The sequence below is a fragment of the Scyliorhinus canicula genome, chromosome 23 (assembly GCF_902713615.1).
Source record: "Scyliorhinus canicula chromosome 23, sScyCan1.1, whole genome shotgun sequence".
NCBI classification, from domain to species: Eukaryota; Metazoa; Chordata; class Chondrichthyes; order Carcharhiniformes; family Scyliorhinidae; genus Scyliorhinus; species Scyliorhinus canicula.
Window position 1 is genome coordinate 5,609,505 of NC_052168.1, and position 21,692 is coordinate 5,631,196.

The following is a 21,692-nucleotide window of genomic DNA, read 5'->3' on the forward strand; positions in this document are numbered from 1 at the left end:
CGTTTGAACCTTCGCCTTGTGGACCCGGCAATTAATTCCAACTTTATTCCTCGTAAACAACTTAAATTGTTCACTTCTTTCTCGATCTTTTTGCGAAGTTCTACTAAAAAATACATTGGGCGTCTCCGTTCCTGAGACTGCGGGCTGGATTCGCTGCCGGCGGGACCCTCTGTTTCTCCGGCAGCGCACACACGCCCGGGGATTTCCTGGCGGCATGGGGGTGCCCACATTGGCTGGCTGCCAGGAGGGAGAATCCCGCCCTACGTGTTGGCGCCAGGGCAGGATCGTGGACTTCATCAGGGTGGTATACACCCCGTGCCAAGCCAATAGATCTCAGTTCAAGGATATCGTTTTCGTTGAGTTGCGTGTTGCTATCTCATATGTAATGTTTCGGAACAACTTTCCAAATTGCAGAAGAAGTTGCTCTCAATGTAGACTGCCAATAAAAATTACTTGTTTTTTAAAAAAATGTATTCTTTCATACACCAGAGGGCATTGCTGGCTGGGGCCAGCATTTACTGCCCATCTCTAATTGCCCTTGATCTGGAGTCACATGTAGGCCAGACCAGGTAAGGACGGCAGATTTCCTGCCCTAAAGCCAGATGAGTTTTAATGATAATCGGCAATGGTGTCGGGGTTTATCATTTAGACTTTCAATTCCAGATTTTGATTGGATTCAAATTTCACCATCTGTAGTGTTGGGATTGGAACCCTGGGTCTTTGTATTATTAGTCCAATGACCAAGCCACTGCCTCCTCCTTGCCCGCCATAAATTCTTAAGATATAGGAGCAGAATAAGCCCATTTGGCCCATCATGTCTGCTCCGCCATTCGATCTTGGCTGATATCATCCTGGCCTTAACTCCACCGTCCTGTCCGTTCTCCATAGCCCTTCAGCCCATTACCAATTATAAATCTGTCTAACTCCTCCTTAAATTTACTCACTGTCCCAGCATCCACTGCACCCTGCGTTAGCAAATTCCACAAATTCACAACCCTTTGGGAGAATTAGCTACCCCTCAACTCCGTTTTAAATTTACTACCTCTTATCCTAAGATTGTGACCTCTCGTTCCAGAATGCTCCACAGGACGAAGCATCCGCTCCACGTCTACTTTATCCAAACATTTATCATCTTGTACACCTCAATTTGATCTCCCCACATTCTTCTAAACTGCTCAGTCTCTCTTCATACGACGAACCACTCATCTGTGTACATGCAACCACACAGCAGCTAGCCATGTACTGAAATAAACAGGCTGCTCACACAGGGCAGCACGGTTGCACAAGTGGTTAGCACCGTGGCTTCACCGCGCCAGGGTCCCAGGTTCGATTCCCTGCTGGGTCACTGTCTGTGCCGAGTCTGTACGTTCTCCCCGTGTCTGCGTGGGTTTCCTCCGGGTGCTCCGGTTTCCTCCCACAGTCCAAAGACGTGCAGGTTAGGTGGATTGCCCATGCTAAATTACCCTTAGTGACCAAAAAGGTCAGGAGGGGTTACGGGGATAGGGTGGAAGCGAGGGCGTAAGTGGGTCGGTGCAGACTCGATGGGCCGAATGGCCTCCGTCTGCACTGTATGTTCTATTTCGGAAAGTTCAGTGATTTTTAAATTGTAAGTTGCCCCTGGATGTTAAAGTAGGTGCCTGGTGGTACACCTGTCAGAAAGAGTTTAGGGAGAACTATTTCAGAGAACTGGCCACCGACAGATGTTAGAACATAGAACATAGAACAGTACAGCACAGAACAGGCCCTTCGGCCCTCGATGTTGTGCCGAGCAATGATCACCCTACTCAAACCCACGTATCCACCCTATACCCGTAACCCAACAACTCCCCCCCTTAACCTTACTATTAGGACACTACGGGCAATTTAGCATGGCCAATCCACCTAACCCGCACATCTTTGGACTGTGGGAGGAAATCGGAGCACCCGGAGGAAACCCACGCACACACGGGGAGGACGTGCAGACTCCACACAGACAGTGACCCAGCCGGGAATCGAACCTGGGACCCTGGAGCTGTGAAGCATTTATGCTAATCACCATGCTACCGTGCTGCCCCCAAACCTTAGGGGAGGTTTTTTTCCCTCGTTTTGTTTGCTTTTTGGGGGGATCGTAAGCTCAACGTGAAGATGTCCACAGTTTGGAATCTAAAAGATTTGGTGGTATAGAGTTGTACTTGTGAAGTGGATTTGCTGTTTTATAATGGAAAATGTCCTCAATTAAAATATTTTTAAAAGGAGAATTGAGATGGGGCACTGATGACGGGGTGTCTGTCCTGCAGCAATATTCCCTGATTGTTCCTCACTGCCACTCAGGACTCTGTGTTCCTGTTATTATCTCCAATTTTGCTAAGTTCAGTTCCCTCAAGTTGCTGAGTCACTCTGAGTAACACGTCATTCCAGTTTGCAATGTCACATTGTTGAAATGTCAGGAAGATTCTATTTGATTTGGCAATTCTGGGTGCATCAGCAGCGCAATTGTTTTCGTGGCCTAGCAATTTCTTTTAAAAATTCAAAACCTGTGGACGCCTTCACGCTGAGCTTATGGTTCCCACAGAGGCCGGTACAGACTGCCCCTCAGTTGCAGAAGGTGAGTCAACCCGCACCGCTGGCAACGGGAGGTAATCACCGCCATTGACATCTTGCACCAGAGTCCCGGGCGCCACTTTGCTCCTCTGCCCAGCCTGTACTGTTCTGTCGTTCTTGGTGTCTGAAGGTGGCAATGCGACGTGTACCCGCAAGCCTGTGGCCAGTATGGGGGAGGCGGATATAAGACGGGACGAGTGCAGAAGGTGATGTGCAGAGTGTGAGCAGCACTTTCATGAAATCTTTCACCCTTACGCAATAGGCTTTTGTTATTACAGATCCTCCCAGGCAGACTGTCTAAAAACACGTCAGCAATGAGTCATTGCCAGTAACTGCCGACACTGACTGTGCAATTTTTGTGTCGGCTCCAGCTGTTCTACAGAACGCAATGTTAAAACATTTTAGCTAAAATCTAACCACGTTTGTTTCAGAATCAGTTCCTATATCTGTGCAGTGTGTCAATTAAGGGGCAACAATTTCCTCCCATTCAGCCCATTTATATCTCATACATACGTGTGTATCTGCTTGTATTCGTGTGAGTATATTTGTGTGTGCATGTGTGTGTGCGTGTATCTGCTTGTACGTGCATGTGTGTGCGTGGTGTGTATCTGCTTGGATATGTGTGTGTGCGTCTGCTTGTATGTGTGTATATTTCTGTGTGAGTATATGTATGTGTGTGAGTGTATTTGTGTGTGTGTATCTGCTTGTATGTGTGTGTATGTATTTGATTGAGTATATATATGTATGTCAAAACATACAGCGTGAAGGCGTCCACATGTGTGTGTATCTGCTTGTATGCGTGTGTATGTATTTGAGTGAGTATATATATGTATGTCAAAACATACAGCATGAAGGCGTCCACATGTGTGTGTATCTGCTTGTACGTGTATGCGTGTGTGCATCTGCTGAACGTGTGTATATGTGCGTGCGTGCATGTGTTTGTATATGTGTAAATGTCTGTGTGAAATGAAAATCGCTTATTGTCACGAGTAGGCTTCAATGAAGTTACTGTGAAAAGCCCCTAGTCGCCACATTCCGGCACCTGTCCGGGGAGGCTGGTACGGGAATTGAACCGTGCTGCTGGCCTGCTTTGGTCTGCTTTAAAAGCCAGCGATTTAGCCTTGTGAGCTAAACCAGCCCCTGTGTATGTATGTATCTGCTTGTATGTATGTGCTTGCATGTGCACATGTGTATGTGTGTAGGATTCTATGTTTGTGTGTGCTTGTATGTGTGTTACGTGTTTGTGCATATGTTTGTGTGTGTGTATATGCTTGTGTGTGTGCATATGCCTGTTTGCGTGTGTATGCTTATGTGTGAATGCATTAGTGATGTCTCTTGAACATGTAGTTAGGCCACAGCTAAAATCCTGCGCGCAGTAAATGCTGTACAAGGAGGATGTGATGACATTAGAGAGGGTACGGAGGAGATTTGCAACTAAGCAAGAATTGGAGAATCGTCACTGTGAAGAAATGCTGGGATGAAGGAAGCTGAGGGAAGATTTACTTGAGGTGGATAAAATTATGAACAATCTGGATAGAGTGGATAGGGAGGCTCTGTTACTATTAGCAAGGAGCTCAATCATCAGGGACCATAGAGTTAACAAAACTGACAGAAGAGTTAGAGGGTTGCCAACCCTCCAGAATTGTTGGCCTGGAATCTGCCGGAATTGAAGATCGATCTCCAGAACACAGCTGTGCGCGACCCTGGAGAAACATCGTCGGGACATTAAAAAAAATATGGGTTTTTTTTCATTTCCTTTGAACATTTCTCTTGATCAGATTTTTTAAATATTGAAAATGGGAAATAAAGGCTGTTTCACGGACAGAAGTGCATTGTCCCATTGGGTAATGAGTCTCTCTGTTTTCCGATTGGTGAAGGGAGACCGTGCGTCACGAGGGTGGATGTGTTGGCCGGCTAGAGGGTGGAGCCTGGGGGCAGGTCTTGTGTTGAAACCTCCACTTGGGGGGGGGGGGGGGATTCTCCCGCCTCCCAGCCACATGTCTCTCGGCAACGGGAGCCGGCACGCCATTCGCTGGCGACCTGATTCTCTGCTCCAGCCGCTGCCAATGGGATTTCCCATTGATGCCACCCCACGGAGCTGGGAAACTATCAGGCGGGGGGGGGGCGTTACCGGCGGGAACAGCGAATCCCACAGTCAGCGAACGGCTGGTGGATTCTGGCTTTAATCACAGTTGTCAACCCGGATGTCTGTACCAACATAAAGTACACACCAAGTTTTTTTTTTCCAATTAAGGGGCAATTTGGCGTGGCCAATCCACCCACCCTGCACATCTTTGGGTTGTGGGGTAAGCCCCCCACAGACACGGGGAGAATGTGCAAACTCCACACGGACAGTGACCCGGGACCGGGATCGAACCCGGGTCGTCGGCGCCGTGAAGCAGCAGTGCTAACTGCTGTGCCACTGTGCCGCCTCGTGCAGACTAAGATAAAGGGAACAATTCCTTCCAATGGCTCGAGGGAACCCCACCACCTGGAGGTTCCCCTCCGAGTCACTCACCACCCCGAGTTGGAAATATATCGGCCATTCATTCGCTGTCGCTGGGTCAAAATCCTGGAACTCCCTCCCTAACAGCACAGTGGGTGTACCTACACCTGAAGGACTGCAGCGGTTCAAAAGGCAGCTCACCACTACCTTATGAAGGGTAATTAGGGATGGGCAATAAAAGCTGGCCTAGCCAGCCACGCCCACATCCCGTAAATTAATTTTCATAAAAAGATTCATCATAGGATGTACAGTGCAGAAGGAGGCCATTCGGCCCATCGAGTCTGCACCGGCTCTTGGAAAGGGCACCCTACCCAAGGTCAACACCTCCACCCTATCCCCATAACCCAGTAACCCCACCCAACACTAAGGGCAATTTTGGACACTAAGGGCAATTTATCATGGCCAATCCCCCTAACCTGCACATCGTTGGACTGTGGGAGGAAACCGGAGCACCCGGAGGAAACCCACGCACACACGGGGAGGATGTGCAGACTCCGCACAGGCAGTGACCCAAGCCGGAATCGAACCTGGGACCCTGGAGCTGTGAAGCAATTGTGCTGACCACAATGCTGCCGTGCTGCCCTAAACATAGGGCACAGCAGGCCTATGCTTCTTATTCACTGAGCAATTGGTCATCTCTGATTCTTCGACCTCTCTCTGGTTTTTATTCCCACTTAATTTACTGTGAGACCAAAAGTCAATTTCCCGATGTCACAATTAACTTTTGGAATTTTGATCTCGGGATCATAATAATAATCTTTATTAGTGTTAGTATTTATGAGTATTATTATTATTAGTGTCACAAGTCGGCTTACATTAACACTGCAATGAAGTTACTGTGAAAAGCCCCTAGTCGCCACATTCCGGCGCCTGTTCAGGTACACAGAGGGAGAATTCAGAATGTCCAATTCACCTAACAAGCACGTCTTTCGGGACTTTGTGGGAGGAAACCGGAGCACCCGGAGGAAACCCACGCAGACACGGGGAGAACGTACAGACTCCGCACAGACAGTGACCCAAGCCGGGAGTCGAACCCGGGTCCCTGGCGCTGTGAAGCCACAGTGCTAACCACTGTGCTACCGTGCCGCCATAAAGGCGGGCGAGAGAGGAGTCAAATTTCCTGGCAAACAATGTCGGGGGAATTTCCTTCCGCCTGCTTTATCACGTCCTGCTCGCTCTTTGAAAGGTCACCTCTCCGGCATTAATTTATTTCCCCGCGAAATTAAATTCCCCGCCTGTGGGAAATTGGGATGGTCACTGTGTGTAAATGGCGAGCACCTGGCGAGTAGAGGCTCCCATGAGGTAATGGTGGTGGGGAGGGCAACATCACTGCTCACCCATCCGTCAGATTCGTCGTGGTCCGCACAGGTGCATTAATGAGCTGAACAGCGCAAGATCGCACGTGTCCAGCTGTCCCCAGGAGGAACCACTCCTACTTACACGCCTGGTACCGAATTTGGATTTCAGAGCGTATGATTTCACCCAATGTTGACCCTTTATCAGATCAGATCAGCCATTTACACATTCTTTATACTTTCTAATGGTTTTGGTTAATTCAATGTTTCTACCGATAGCTGAATTAAAATTTAATCTCAGTCGTTTACATTTCATTTTTTAAAAAAAATTTAGAGTACCCAATAAATTTTTTCCAATTGAGGGGCAATTTAGCATGGCCAATCCACCTAGCCTGCACATCTTTGGAGGAAACCCACGCAGACATGGGGAGAACGTGCAGAGAGGTTTACAATTCATCTACATTGGTGGCACGGTAGCACAGCGGTTAGCACTGTTGCTTCACAGCGCCAGGGTCCCAGGTTCGATTCCCGGCTTGGGTCTCCCCGTGTCTGCGTGGGTTTCCTCCGGGTGCTCCGGTTTCCTCCCACAAGTCCCGAATGACTTGTGCTTGTTAGCGGAATTGGACATTCTGAATTCTCCCTCGGTGTACCCGAACAGGCGCCGGAACGTGATGACTAGGGGATTTTCACAGTAACTTCATTGCACTGTTAATATTAGCCTACTTGTGACACTAATAAAGATTATTATTATTAATTGGCGTGTTCCTCTGGTTTTTCTCACCGAGGTTAGACTGAAGACTTCAGAATGCAAGATAAGTGGTATCAGTTGATAGCCGGTGACAATCTAGTCAGTACTGGGGTGTCAGCATGATTCAGCCGAAACGTTATGGGTTTTTAAGCTCCACTCAAGGACTTGCTCGAATAACAAAAATCCCAAACTGTGCCGACGTTGATAATCTGAAAGAACAGAAAATACCGGAAAGACTCAGTGAGTCAGGAACCATCCACGTTTGAGATCGATGACCTTGGGGTTCTTATGAAAGGTTATCCACCTGAAACTTTTCCTCGCTCCTGCAAAACTCGTGCTGGATCTCCCTGGATGATCTATTTTCTTTTCAGCATTGGAGAATTGTCAGATTGAGGAATTTATTCAGAAATTTTGAATACCCAATTCATTTTTTTTTTCCCAATTAAGGGACCGATCCACCTACCCTGCACATCTTTGGGTTGTGGGGGTGAGACCCACGCAGACCCGGGGAGAATGTGCAAACTCCACACGGACAGTGACCCGGGGCCGGGATCGAACCCGGGTCCTCAGCGCTTAGGAGGCGGCAGTGCTAACCACTGTGTCATCCTCAGATTCGGGTGGAGTGCTCATCCAAGGTGTTGTCAGTATTGTGAGTATTGCTGATAGAAAAAAGGCAGGCTGGTGAAGTTTTTCATCTCGCACTCGACAGGACAGACGCGAGAATCCCAAATTTCAAAGGGAACAACAATTTATACCGCATGAGCAAAAGGATGCTGATTGGTTGGCAAGTCAACGCTGGTTGGTCAACGCATCGCCATGGAGAATGCACCAGGGGACTACTGTCCCCAACACTTTTGTTCAATTTTAAAAAGGCACAATGTCTGGACATGTTCCTTTTGCTTGCACAGGCCAGGTCCCTGCGTGTGAATATGTGTAACGTCCAGCAAGCAGACGTGAGCCACATCACAAACCCGACTGATGAACTTAAATTGCTTATTAGCGTGAGTCTCGGCACACTCAGGATTGCTCAGCATGTGCTGTCCAATCATGAAATCACATCTAATGATAGACATTGGCCGGTATTCATGATAGACGTTGGCCCGCGGGTTTCCTGGTGGGGTGGGGTGGCTTAAATGGGAAATCCCACGGACAGCGGCGGGAACAGAGAATCCAGCCACCAGCGTGTCGCCTCCTGCTGCCGGGAAACACGTGGCTGGGAGGACGGAGAATCCCACCCACTATGTTCTGAGGGGCTGTTTGAGTTCAGTCAATATTCTGCTTTTGTGGACAATCAGGTTCTATTCTACCAAGTGCCTATTATCCGTGAGGCCTTCATTGAGACGGGAAGGTTGGAATCACCGAAGGATAGTTAAAAGGCATTTTCTTTAACTCAAGGAAGAAGATCCATTGATAGGACCATTATTATGTCTTGTGCGACGATAAATAGCGCCGAATCTGACCATATCTATTCTGTACGTTCCGTTTATTGTGAGGTAAAGGAAAATGATGGGCCTCAGATCAACAACTTATTTGAAATGAGAATAAAGAAGCAGTTAATTTATTTCAGGTGATGTTGATTCGGGGATGAGCGTTGGGCTCTTCGAGTTCCCCGCTCTTTCTTTTCAGAGTGCCCTGGGGATCGTTTATTCCGTGGCCATGCAGACAGGATTTTGGGGTTAACGGTTCGGCCAAACGACGGCGCCTCTGACACTACAGCACTCCCTCTGCACTGCACCAGAAAGGCATACTTGGATTATGTGCCCACGCCCTCGCTTAAAGCTGCAACTCATGATCTTATGACTCCCCGATAGGAATGCTGACGGTCCTTTATTTCTCAATGCTGGCTCGGCAGCTGATATCAGTCAGATTGCACCCTGAAAATTATGGACTTAATAAAATAGGGCATATTAAGTGGCGTTATATGTGCTGGTGACCACCTGTGCGTTAAACATTTTTGCAATCACATGCAGCACACACTGTAAATATTTACGACCCATTAATCAGTTTTGTACTCTGAACATTTGTGTTTGCTGCTGACACATTCACTTGGCTCGGATATCTTTAAGGAACGAACATATCCTTCTGCCACCTCAAAGTGCTTCACTCCCACTAAATTATTTTGAAGTGCCGTCTGTTGTTTTATCGGCAAGTGCAGTAAATCAAAGCCTCCGGGGCAGCAATTTGATGAGTAACCCCATTATTAACCTGTCCCCGTGCTTGTGGGGTAAACGTTTGCCACAAATTTGGGAGATCCCCCCTCTCGTTTTTCGTTCCTGGTCTCTTTTGTGTCCCAAGTTTCAAATTGCCGGAGGATATCTTTTGCAAGAAGAAAGGTTTACCTTTAGAAAGTACCTTCCACAACCTGAGGATGGCCCAGTGGTCACTTTTGACGTGTCATTGCAGCTACAGTGTCAGAAACGTGGCAGCCAATTTGTGGCACAGCAAGCTCCCACAAACGGCAATGTGATCATGACCTGATATCCTGGGGTTTTTTGGATTGTTCACTGAGGGATTTGGCCAGGAGCTGGGGAGCACTCCCCCGCTCTTCTTCCAAAATAGTGTCATGGGGGTTGTTTACATCCACTGAAGAAAACATCCAAGAGACAGCACCTCCAGCCCTCAATGCTGCACTGTCAGCTGACATTTCAGTGCTCAATGATGTGGGACTTGAACTCACAACCTGTAGCTCATTGGTGAAAGAGCCGCGCACCTTTGTGACGCTGCTAACACAAATCATAGAATCATCGAGCTTACAGTGCAGGAGAAGGCCATTCGGCCCATCGCGTCTGCGCCGGCCCTTGGAAAGAGCACCCTATTTAAGCCCACACCGCCACCCTATCCCCGTAACCCAGTAACTCCGCCTAACCATTATTGGACACTAAGGGCCCATCCCCCTAACCTGAACATCTTTGGACTGAGTCTTTGTTGGGATTGGTCAGTCTATAAGTGGTCAGAGCCTCATGCTTTTATGGGAACTGGATATGTTGCTACATTTATTTAACCGCAGTACGACCCAGAGGTGCAACCATTTCCCCTTTCTGCTTGCGTACGAGATATTTTTCAGTTACGTAAAAAGAGGGAAAATTGCTTCATGCTTATTCTGACGTGGTCTGTTTCGTGTGTTAACCACCTTTTGTCCAGATTCTTCATTTTTTGAACTTGTCAGGATGCACTTTGCTCAGATGAACTCCGAGGTTGGAAGTAGCTAATGTTTCCCCCCCCTGAATTGAAACAGCAAGTCCTGGCTCTTTTGATAAATGAAGCATTTTAACAAACCCTCTTTCTCCCAGTTTGACGCTAAAGGTCGGTCTAGATGGGGGTTGGGGGCCCAGGGGCCGCTCACGATCCATCAGGGTTCCGAGTGCGGCCCGTGGGACATTTTGTTGACAGTTGCCGACGCGCAGACTTGCAACATTCCGCTTGTTTCCATCGTGTAGCTCTTTTCCTATCGCACGTAAGGTGATACGCAAGTAAAGCAATGGGAAGTGAAGTGAGGTGCATGCTGGTTGCTCACAACATTGACTGTGAGAACCGTGCGCTCCCTCTGTGCAAAGATTTCTTTTGTTTTTACCGCTGGATGTTGATGACGGTTCCATTTTTTAAAAGAATATTTGTCTTCTCCTCCTCTTTCACATTTTCTCCCAAATTTGCACCCACCAACAATAGACAATAAGCAGGAACGAATATAATGTCAATCCCCATATCAACAACAACCATCCCATCCTCCCAAACATTGGCCCGCATGTTAACATAAACAAATGACAAAAAGGAATCAGGAATCACCCATTGTCACCAGTAACACATACAGACCCCTCCCCCCAACCCCCCCCCTAATGTTCGGTGTTATCCAATTCTTGAAAGTGCAGAATGAATAAGGCCCATGAATTGCAGAACCCCTCCATCCTTCCCCTCAGTTCAAACTTAACCTTCTCAAGAGTCAAGAATTCCAACAGGTTCTATTAATATATGAATGATTAAGGGACTGGTTTAGCACACTGGGCTAAATCGCTGACTTTTAAAGCAGACCAAGGCAGGCCAGCAGCACGGTTCAATTCCCGTATCAGCCTCCCCGAACAGGCGCCGGAATGTGGCGACTACGGGCTTTTCACAGTAACTTCATTGAAGCCTACTCGTGACAATAAGCGATTTTCGTTTCATTTCCTTTAACTTGTTCGGAAATACCCGGCGTGTATTAAATGTGTTTAATCTTATTCATAGGGTCATGGTTCGTGTACAAAGCCCCGACTTCAATCTTGCGGCCCACTGCGAGGGAGGGCTGTATGTGCAGCCTACTCACTGGCCTAGGCTGCCCATCACTGCTCTAGATTTACAGGTTGGGGTGAGGCGGAAGGGGGGCGGTATTTACAAATGACACCTGCTCTGTTTAGAAGGCAGTCAAACGTGGCAAGGACCGGATAGGTCCCCTTCGGAGGCTGAATGTGCTCCTGTAAATGGGTGGCCAGCACTTTTTCCTGCCCAAAATCAGCGCCAGGCTCCAGGCCACATATTCTCGGTCATTCTCGCCTTGATTAGTCACAGTTACTCAGATGTTTTTTTGTGAATGCAGTCTGGTGTCACTTGAGGGCATGTGCGATCCACTCTGCTGTTCTTTTACGGGTTAGCTGCCTTACCCCAACCTTCACTACTGTTCACTACTCCTTGCAAATGACTGGTGGCAACGCACACTTTTCAAATCCATCTGGAGCTGGAGCTGTGGATAGTGATGGTAGATTATAGATTCATAGAATTTACAGTGCAGAAGGAGGCCATTTGGCCCATCGAGCCTGCACCAGCCCTAGGAAAGAGCACCCTACTTAAGTCCACACCTCTAAGGGCAGCACGGTGGCCTAGTGGTTAGCACAACCGCCTCACGGCGCTGAGGTCCCAGGTTCGATCCCGGCTCTGGGTCACTGCCTGTGTGGAGTTTGCACATTCTCCCCGTGTCTGCGTGGGTTTCGCCCCCACAACCCAAAAATGTGCAGAGTAGGTGGATTGGCCACGCTAAATTGCCCCTTAATTGGAAAAAATAATTGGGTAATCTAAATTTATAAAAACAAAAAGCCCACACCTCCAGCTGATCCTCATAACCCAGCAACCCCACCTAACCTTTCTGGACATTAAGGGCAATTTAGCGTGGCCAATCCACCTAACCTGCACATCTTTGGACTGTGGGAGGAAACCGGAGCACCCGGAGGAAACCCACGCAGACACGGGGAGAACGTGCAGACTCCGCACAGACAGTGACCCAAGCCGGGAATCGAACCTGGGACCCTGGAGCTGCGAAGCAACAGTGCTAACCACTGTTCTACCCCGCCGCCCAACATTCGTTCCATCACACGGCTGACCTCTGCCATCCTTACTGTCTGCCCTTGGTGTGTGTTGGAAGGATTCTCAGGTCGATATCCCGTTTGACCGCGGTATGTACGGAACCTCCCGCAGCGATCGAGACCTGGGGTGGGACGCGAACCCGGATCTGACTATTCCCAGGCGCTGCTGTTCCTTCGCTGTCGCTGGGTCACAATCCTGGAACTCCCCAACAGCACTGCTGGTGCCCCCACACCACAAGGACGGCAGACGTCCAAGAAGGCAGCTCACCACCACCCACTGCGCCACGGCCACAGACAAATCCCACATTGCCTGCCATCTACAGAAGTCAAACAACAACAGAATTAAGACGTAAAATGAATGCAATATCCCGCGCGGGACCTGTGGGTGAGAATGCTTGTTTTCCCCGTGCTCCTTGTGGAAGTCGAACTCCCCCCGGCTAGAGGGTGGGATATCTCTATTGCCCAGTGTATATAAGGTTGGGCAGTAAATCACCGACAAGAGCAGTACCCAGCAGGGATCAACCAGGGAGCATGTGATGAACAGTCGCTGTGGATATAAGCGGGGAAACCAAACAGTGTGAAGATGCTGTGCAGTGCCTTGATCACGGAGGCCGAGGTCATATCGGGGCAGGGGACAGCAAAAGGGAAGCGGAAGAACTCATCGATAACGGTGAGGAAGTAGATGTTGCGGTTGGTGGACGGGAGGGGCCCTTTGAAGTCCACGCTTAGTCGCTCAAAGGGCCCAGAGGCCTTTATCAGGCGGGCCTTGTCTGGTCGATAGAATTGCGGTTTGCATTCCGCACAGATCTGGCATGCCTTAGTCATGGCCTTGACCTCCCCTGTGGAGTAGGGTAGGTTGCGGGACTTGATGAAGTGGGCAAGCCGGGTGACCCCCGGGTGGCAGAGGTCATCGGGGATGGATCTCAGGCGGTCCAATTGCGCATTGGCGCACATGCCGCGGGACAGGGCATCTGGGGACTCGTTGAGCTTCCCCGGGCAATATTTAATGTCATACGTATAGGTGGAGAGCTCTATTCTCCACCTCAGAATTTTGTCATTCTTTATTTTGCCCCATCTTCTAGGAGCTGCTGCCGGATGTACGAGGACATGATACCGGACACAAGGGCGTCGCGAATATGCAAGTTCCTGTGGTGTTCGGATCAACCAGGGAGCATAAATATACTGTTTGTAAATAAAACTTTGGGCGCGATTCTCCGCACCCCACGCCGGGTGGGAGAATCGCGGGAGGGGCGGGCGAATCACGACACGCCGCCCTGGCGACCCCCGCGATTCTCCCACCCCCCCAAAATGGTGTGTCGCGTTTGTTGACAGGCCGCTCGGAGAATCGCCGCTTGCCGTTTCTCAAGGCCGCCGGCGATTCTCCGGCCCGGCCGAGCGGCCTGCCGAACCCGACCGGTTCACGCCTGCGCCAACCACACCTGGTCGCTGCTGGCGTGAACAGCGCGCGACAGGTGAGTGTGGAGCCTGTGGGGGGCGGAGGGAGGATCGAGCACCATGGGCGTGCTCAGGAGGGGTCTGGCCCACGATCGGTGCCCACCGAACGTCGGGCCGGCGTCTCTAAAAGACGCACTCTTTTCCCTCCGCCGCCCCGCAAGATCAATCCTCCATGTCTTGCGGGGCAGCAGAGGGGAGATGGCAACCGCGCATGCGCCGGGCTGCGCTTAGGTCACTTAGGCGCCGCCGGCCGCGTCATTCCCGGCGCCCGAGATTCACGCGCCGCCGCTCCTAGCCCCCTGGGGGGGGGGGAATAGGGGTCGAGGAGCAGCCTCCGACGCTGGAGTGAAACACTCCGGGTTTCACTCCGGCGTCGGCTGTTTGTCTCCCGATGGGAGAATTCCGCCCTTTGTTCTTACTTTCACTTGGTTTAGATTCCCGTGCCCTCATTAAAATGATGAGATTTAAGAATAGCCCAATGCCATATCCCCGGGATCAAATTAATCAAATCTAATGAAAGGGCAGCTCGGTGGCGCAGTGGTTACCACTGCCGCCTCATGGCGCCAGGTTCGATCCTGCCTCTGGGTCGCTGTCCGTGTGGAGTTTGCACATTCTCCCCGTGTCTGCGTGGGTTTCGCCCCCACAACCCAAAGATGTGCAGGGTAGGTGGATGGGCCCCTTAATTGGAAAAAATGAATTGGGTACTCGAAACGTATAAAAAAGATCAACTCTAATGATTTTTATACATTGAATCCTGACCTAGACGATATTTTACTCTGCTTTTTTTTTCTATCTTCTATTGTGTTTTTTTATATTTTACTTGGAAAAATGATTGATTGTAAAATTTGGTCCTCGCCCACGACGGAAGGTGATTTTTACTGAAGAGATGAATGAAACGGAAATGGGTCCTGTGTCAGGCAAAAGGGCAGCAGTTTACAAACAGAATTAGTTTGCAACTTCCAAGTACAGATGGGGGGAGGGGGGGGGGGGGGGGGGGGTTGGGGGGGGGGGAGGGGGGAGTAGACAAAACTGGTTCTTCCTGCCCCATAAATATATTGTGGATAGCCACCCACCTTTATCCCTGCCCGCAATTTAGCGTGGCCAATCCACCTACCCTGCACATCTTTGGGTTGTGTGGGTGAGACCCACGCAGACACGGGGAGAATGTGCAAACTCCACACGGACAGTGACCCGGGACCGGGATCGAACCTGGGTCCTTGGCGCTGTGATGCAGCAGTGCTAACCACTGCGTGACCGTGCCGCACACTCATGCTCACCTTTTAACACATACAAACATACATACAAATTAGGAGCCAAAGTAGACCACTCGGCCCCTCAAACCTGCTCCGCCATTCAATAGGATCATGGCGTCGAGTCACTGGATATTTAGCACCGCCTGGGTAGCTCTTACTGCCTCTCGCATTTTCTGAGCACTGGGCGGTTTGCCGACTGGATTCTGCAAATGGTTTGGGTCAGAGCAGAAGGTGCGCCAGCCATTTCAAACCCCTTTTTGGGCATAGATCTAAAATCACCGCTGTTCACTGAAATCCTTGAGTGGGTCTTGAACACCCACTCAGAGGTAAAGGTGAGACAGACCAACGCAAGTGTGCCCGCCTTGTAGTGGCAGCATCACAGCTGTGATTTTTAAAAATTCTTTCTTGGGATGGTAGAATCCCTGGCAAGGTTGGTATTTATCACCCATCCTTAGTTGCCCCTTGAGGAAGGTGGTGGTGAGCCGCCTTCTTGAACCGCTGCAGTCCGTGTGGTGTAGGTACACCCACAGTGCTGTTAGAGAGGGAGTTCCAAGATGCTGATCCCACGACGCTGTGGCAATGGCTGATGTATTTCCAAGTCAGGATGTTGGGTGGTTCAGAGGGGAACTCATCGGTGATGATGTCCCCCATGCATCTGTTGCCCTTCTCCTTAATAATTATTAACAATAATCTTTATTATTGTCACAAGTAGGCTTACATTAACACTGCAGTGAAGTTACTGTGAAAATTCCCCAGTCGCCACACTCCGACGCCTGTTCGGGTACAGGGAGGGAGAATTCAGGATGTCCAATTCACCTAATCTGGCTGCATCACAGCCTGGTATGGCAACTGCTCGTCCCAAAACCGCAAGAAATTCAGAGAGTTGTGAACACCGCTCAGTCCATCACATGAACCTGCCTCCCATCCATTGACTCCGTCTACACCTCCCGCTGCCTGGGGAAAGCGGGCAGCATAATCAAAGACAACTCCCACCCGGCTTACTCACTCTTCCAACTTCTTCCATCGGGCAGGGGATACAGAAGTCTGAGAACTGATTCAAAAACAGCTTCTTCTCCTCTGTTACCAGACTCCTCTTATGGACTGACCTGATTAATACTACACTCCTGTGTGCTTCACCCGATGCCGGTGTTATGTAGTTACATTGTGTACCTTGTTTGGCCTTTTATTTCCTTTCCTTTTCATGTGCTAAATCATGATCTGTTTAAACTGCTCGCAGAAAAATACTTTACACTGTACCTCGGTACACGTGACAATAAACAAATCCATCCATCTTTCAGGACTTGTGGGAGGAAACTGGAGCACCCAGAGGAAACCTACGCAGACATGGGGAGAACGTGCAAACTCCGCATAGACAGTGATCCCAAGCCGGGAATCGAACCTGGGACACTGGCGCTGTGAAGCAACAGTGCTAACCATTGTGTCACAGTGCCGCCTTGTAGGTGGTCGAGACCGTAGGTTTGGAAGATGCTGTCGATGGAGGGTTTGCGCTGAGTTGCCGCAGCGCATCTGGGCGATGGTAGGCACGGCTGCCCCCCTGTGGTAGGCACGCTCTGGCCCGATGACTGCGCTGTATAAGAGGCACACATCAGAGCTGTAAATAACTGTAACCCTGTCCCCAACCCAGTGGGTTAAAGCAAGGAAGTCAGAAACCCAGCACTCGAAGAGTTAACCAATTTGTGCTGAATCATCCCGGTGGGGCGGGAACAAGGTTGTAGGCGGTGACTTGCTGAACATATAAGAGGTGTTGGTGGAGGAGCTGCAGCTCAGAATCCGGGTTATATTCTTGCTTCAACAGTGTTTGAACGGAATAGAACCCAAACTTCGATACCTCGAACTCCCATTTTAGTTTGGAAAAAAACAAATTTTTTTTTTCAACACTTTGCCAACAACAACAACAACAGCAGCAACAGGATGGCTTCTCAAATCCGCCAGAATTATCACCAGGAGTGCGAGGCAGCGATGAACCGCCAAATCAACATGGAGCTGTACGCTTCCTATGTCTACATCTCGATGGTGAGGCCAGAGATATTTACTATGTGGGTGGAGGGATTCTGAATTGGGGGGGGGGGGTATTGAGCTGGCTGGGGCATTCTGTTTTTAATTGTAACCATCGACGGGGTTGGGGGGAAAATCGGATCTTGCGGGGCAATCCTCTGGTCTAGGAGAAGGGCGTTGTTGCTTTTGTCTCCAGTACAAAGACTAGTCCCAAGGCTAGTTGGCCTCTCGCACATAATGTGCTTGTTTAAAGCTTTAAAAGTGCTCAGGTGAAAACCTTAACTGGGTGGAGAGCTGTGGCTGGCCTTGTCAATTTCCACTGGGTCAATTTCAGTAAAAACCTTACAGGGCGGAGAGCTGTTGCTGGCCTTGTCAATTTCCAGCGGATTGGAGAAATTGAACGAGTCTGGAGAAGTTTGTGTGCCTGGTTTCACGTAACACTTTTTTTTCTCTTCTCTCTTTCCCTTTGTCCCTCTCCCTCCCAGTACGCCTTCTTCGACAGGGACGATGTCGCCCTGAAGAACTTCGCCAAGTTCTTCAAAGACCAGTCCCACGAGGAAAGGGAACATGCAGAGAAGCTGATGAAATTCCAAAACCAGCGTGGGGGACGTGTTATCCTGCAGGATGTCTCGGTTAGTACAAAAGGACTGACTTCCCACACGCCATGCCTCACTCGAGTCTCTCTCTTGTGTAGTCTAATTCTTTTTTTTTTCTTTCCCCTCCCCCTAGAAACCTGACCGCGATGAATGGAGCAATGGTCTCGAAGCCATGAAATGTGCTCTTCACTTGGAGAGAACCGTGAATCAGTCTCTCTTGGACCTCCACAAACTGGCTTCTGACAAGTTCGATGCACAAGTATGTATGGACCTCCCTCTGATTCCTTTGTTCTACCCAAGGCCAGTTTTTCTTGTTCTTTTTTAAACCCCTCCCAGGTTCAGTGTGGACTGTAGAAATGTTTTTCATCCAGCAATTGTTTTTTAAAATAATAACAGTAAACTTTTTTTTACAATCTATTTAACCTGCACATCTTTGGGTTGTGGGAGTGAAACCCACACACACACACACACACACACAGGTGCAAAGTCCACACGGACAGTGAATCGAATGTGGGTCCTCAGTGCTGTTGTTCCAGTGCTAACCACTGTCACATGCTGCTCTTTACCTAGCAAGTATTATCATTTTAAAAAAAAATTGTTTAAAAAAAAAAAATACCAAGACAAGGGGCCAGGCTACTATCTACTTGAACCCAAGATTTTTCTTGAGGCAGATGTTTGGCTGGGGCTGGTTTAGCTCACTCGGCTAAATCGCTGGCTTTTAAAGCAGGCCAGCAGCACGGTTCGATTCCCGTACCAGCCTCCCCGGACAGGCGCCGGAATGTGGTGACTAGGGGCTTTTCACAGTAACTTCATTGAAGCCTACTCGTGACAATAAGCGATTTTCATTTTTTCATTGGGATAATGCTGAAATTGTTTAAAATCTCCAATCATTTTATGCTGACAAATATAAATTGTCCTCCCAGGACATCAACAACTAACTGGTTATGTGTTGTCCAGCATTTAATCGAAGACTTGATTAAGTACTGCACTAGCTGAACAATAAGTGTCTGAGGTTCATTAAAGCCATGCATATTAACAACACTGTCTTTTTAAATTTCTTCCAGATGTGTGATTTTCTGGAGACTCACTACTTGGATGAGCAGGTCCAGTCTATTAAGAAGCTTGGCGATTTCGTCACCAACCTGGTTCGTCTGGGGGCTCCCCAGAATGGTATGGCCGAGTATCTGTTTGACAAGCACAGTCTGGAAGAGAGCAGTTAATGCCTGGAGATCAACAGTGTGCCTACATTAAAACCATTTTTCTCTACTATTGATGCTTTTTCACTTGGATGACTATATTTGTCTATCTTTTTGATTTGAGTCTATCTTTGATGGGGTATTAACTAGGTTGTGAATTAAGCTTGTAAAGGTTAAAATCGTGTCTTGAAGTGTGAACGTTTCTATCAAACTGTAAAACTGTGGCACAACTGGATAAGAAAATAAAATAAAATGTTGTCAAGTGTTAAACTGTTTCTTGTAGTCTTTGCTCTTTTGGGGGAGGAATCATTCTCTCAACCCACTAGGTGTAGATAATTCCACAATAAGGGAGTTCCATGGTTTTGACCCAGTGACAATGAGGGAATGGCGAGTTCTGATTTCGTGATTTAATATGGGGATGAGTGAGAAAAATATCAGGCATGATTGAATGGTGGAGCAGACTCAAATGGGCCGAGTGGCCTAATTCTGCTCCTGTCCTGACCCCTGCATCTGTCTGTACCATGTGTTCAGCAATTACTTGCCACTTGAACAATATGCTGCTTTCCTATTCTACCTGCTTTTGAGTGGACAAGAACAAAAAGTACAGCACAGGAACAGGCCCTTCGGCCCGTGCTGCCCGTCTAAACTAAAATCTTCTACACTTCTGGGGTCTGTATCCCTCTATTCCGATCCTATTCATATATTTGTCAAGATGCCCCTTAAACGTCACTATCATCCCTGCTTCCACCACCACCTCCGGCAGCGAGTTCCAGGCACCCACTACCCTCTGTGTAATTTTTTTTTTTTTTTAAACTTTCCTCATATCTCCTCTAAACCTTGCCCCTCACACCTTAAACCTATGCACCCCTAGTAACTGACCCCTTTGAACGTTCTCCCTGTCTGGGTTTGCTCCGGTTTCCTCCCACAGCACCAAAGATGTGCCGGTTAGGTGAATTGGCCATGCTAAATTGCCCCTTTAGTGTCCAAAAGGTTAGGTGGGGATAGGGTGGAGGTGTGGCCTTTATGTAGGGTGCTCTTTCCAAGGGCATATGCAGACTCGCTGGGCTGAATGGCCTTCTGCACTGTAAATTCTATACTGGCTGGCTCTAACTTGTCCCCCTCTGCTCTAGTATTGCGAACTATAATCATAGACTGGTTACTCCTTCCTCCACCAGGAGGTGGTAGTCCTGTCTAGCACTATTTTAAAAAAAAAACCAAGACACTCTAAATACCAAAACACTTCTTTCCAAGGGCCATGTGTGTCACTGTCTCAGATGGCATTTGTTGCCCATCCCTAATTTCCCTTTTACTGAGTGGCTAAGAGTCAACCACATTGCTATGGGCCTGGAGTCATGTAGGGCAGACTGGGTAAGGATGGTGGATTTCCTTCACTGAAGGTTGTTAGTAAACCAGATGGGTGTTTTTTTTTAAACAATTGATTAGTTTGAACCAGTGTTTTTCTGAACATTAGTTTTGGTCATTGGATTACTAGTGCCATTACCACTACAGCATTGTATTCAATGTATTCCTGCATATCTTGTGCAAATAGTTGAGACTGCTTGTCCAAAGATGATGGTTAACGGTTGGTTACTAATCAAATGGAGTTTGTTACGTATCAACAAAATTGTACTGCGTGAAGCCTGTTACAAACATGCCTGGGTAAACTGTTCAAATCTTACCTCTCCACAAATAATTTTCTTGTTTGAATGAACAGGCACTTCAAACCTAAACATTATCAGTGTCACCTGATTGTTCCTGAGTGACTTGCACCTGTGGTGTTGATAAAACTGTAGCTTTCCAAACCTGTGACCTCCACCACCTGTTACTTCAAGCTCCACTCCAGGGGTAAGTCTTGTCTGACACTCCCAGTGCAGTTTGGAGGGAGTGCTGCACTGCCCACGCAGCTGTGCTTGTGGATGTTGAACCCCTCAAGTGGGCATCGGGTGGTGGAATTCTCCTGGTGTCTTGGCCAACATTCGTCCCTGAACCAGTATCATCTGGTCATTTATCTTTTTGCACTGTACAAACTGGTTTCACCATTTACCTACAGAAATGTCACGCCACTTCTAGTTGATTTTTAAAATTCATTTGCAGGATGTGGCCATCGCTGGCTAGGCCACCATTTATTGCCCATCCCCTAATTGCCCTTCAGGTGGTGGTGAGATGTGTTGTTGAACTGCCGCAGTCTCTGTGGGAGAGCTACACCCACAGTGCTGCGAGGGAGGGAGTGACAGGAATTTGATCAGGTGACGGTGAAGAAACAACCAAAAAATGGTTCTGATCATTTATGGGATGTATGTGCTGCTGGTTAGACCCAGCGTTTATTGCCCATCCCTAGTTGCCCTTCAGAAGGTGGTGGTGAGCTGCCTTCTTGAACCACTGCAGTCCTTGAGGTGTATATAATCCCAAGGTTTAAAAAAAATTTATAGTACCCAATTAATTTTTTCCAATTAAGGGGCAATTTAGCGTGGCCAATCCACCCAACCTGCACGTCTTTGGGATGTGGGAGCGAAACCCACGCGGACACAGGGAGAATGTGCAAACTCCACACGGACAGTGACCCGGGGTCGGGATCGAACCTGGGGCCTCGGCGCCGTGAGGAGTCTGCTAACCACTGCCCCACCTTGCTGCAATATAATTCCAAGTTGGCTGTGAAAGACCTTTATACAAGTGTAAATTCTTTTGAGTTGTCAGCGCAGATGCACTGTTTCTTTCAGGGT

The 21,692-nt window shown here is 48.6% G+C and overlaps 1 protein-coding gene across 1 annotated transcript; it reads left to right on the forward strand.

Moving 5' to 3' along the window:
• Window positions 1–16,932: 16,932 nt before the first annotated feature.
• Window positions 16,933–19,242, forward strand: LOC119956387 (ferritin heavy chain-like). Its single transcript, XM_038783566.1, has 4 exons — window positions 16,933–17,198; window positions 17,666–17,812; window positions 17,910–18,035; window positions 18,841–19,242. Exons 1-4 carry the CDS (start codon window positions 17,097–17,099, stop codon window positions 18,994–18,996), a joined length of 531 nt encoding a protein of 176 aa, XP_038639494.1. The 5' UTR covers window positions 16,933–17,096; the 3' UTR covers window positions 18,997–19,242.
• The last annotated feature ends 2,450 nt before the right edge of the window (window positions 19,243–21,692 follow it).

Bases quoted from the DNA above. Each gene is read 5' to 3' on its own strand.
- LOC119956387 (XM_038783566.1), top strand. From the start codon at position 17,097: ATGGCTTCTCAAATCCGCCAGAATTATCACCAGGAGTGCGAGGCAGCG. The intron at 17,199-17,665 runs GTGAGGCCAGAG...TCTCCCTCCCAG, and splicing joins CCTATGTCTACATCTCGATG to TACGCCTTCTTCGACAGGGA. The intron at 18,036-18,840 runs GTATGTATGGAC...AATTTCTTCCAG, and splicing joins CTGACAAGTTCGATGCACAA to ATGTGTGATTTTCTGGAGAC.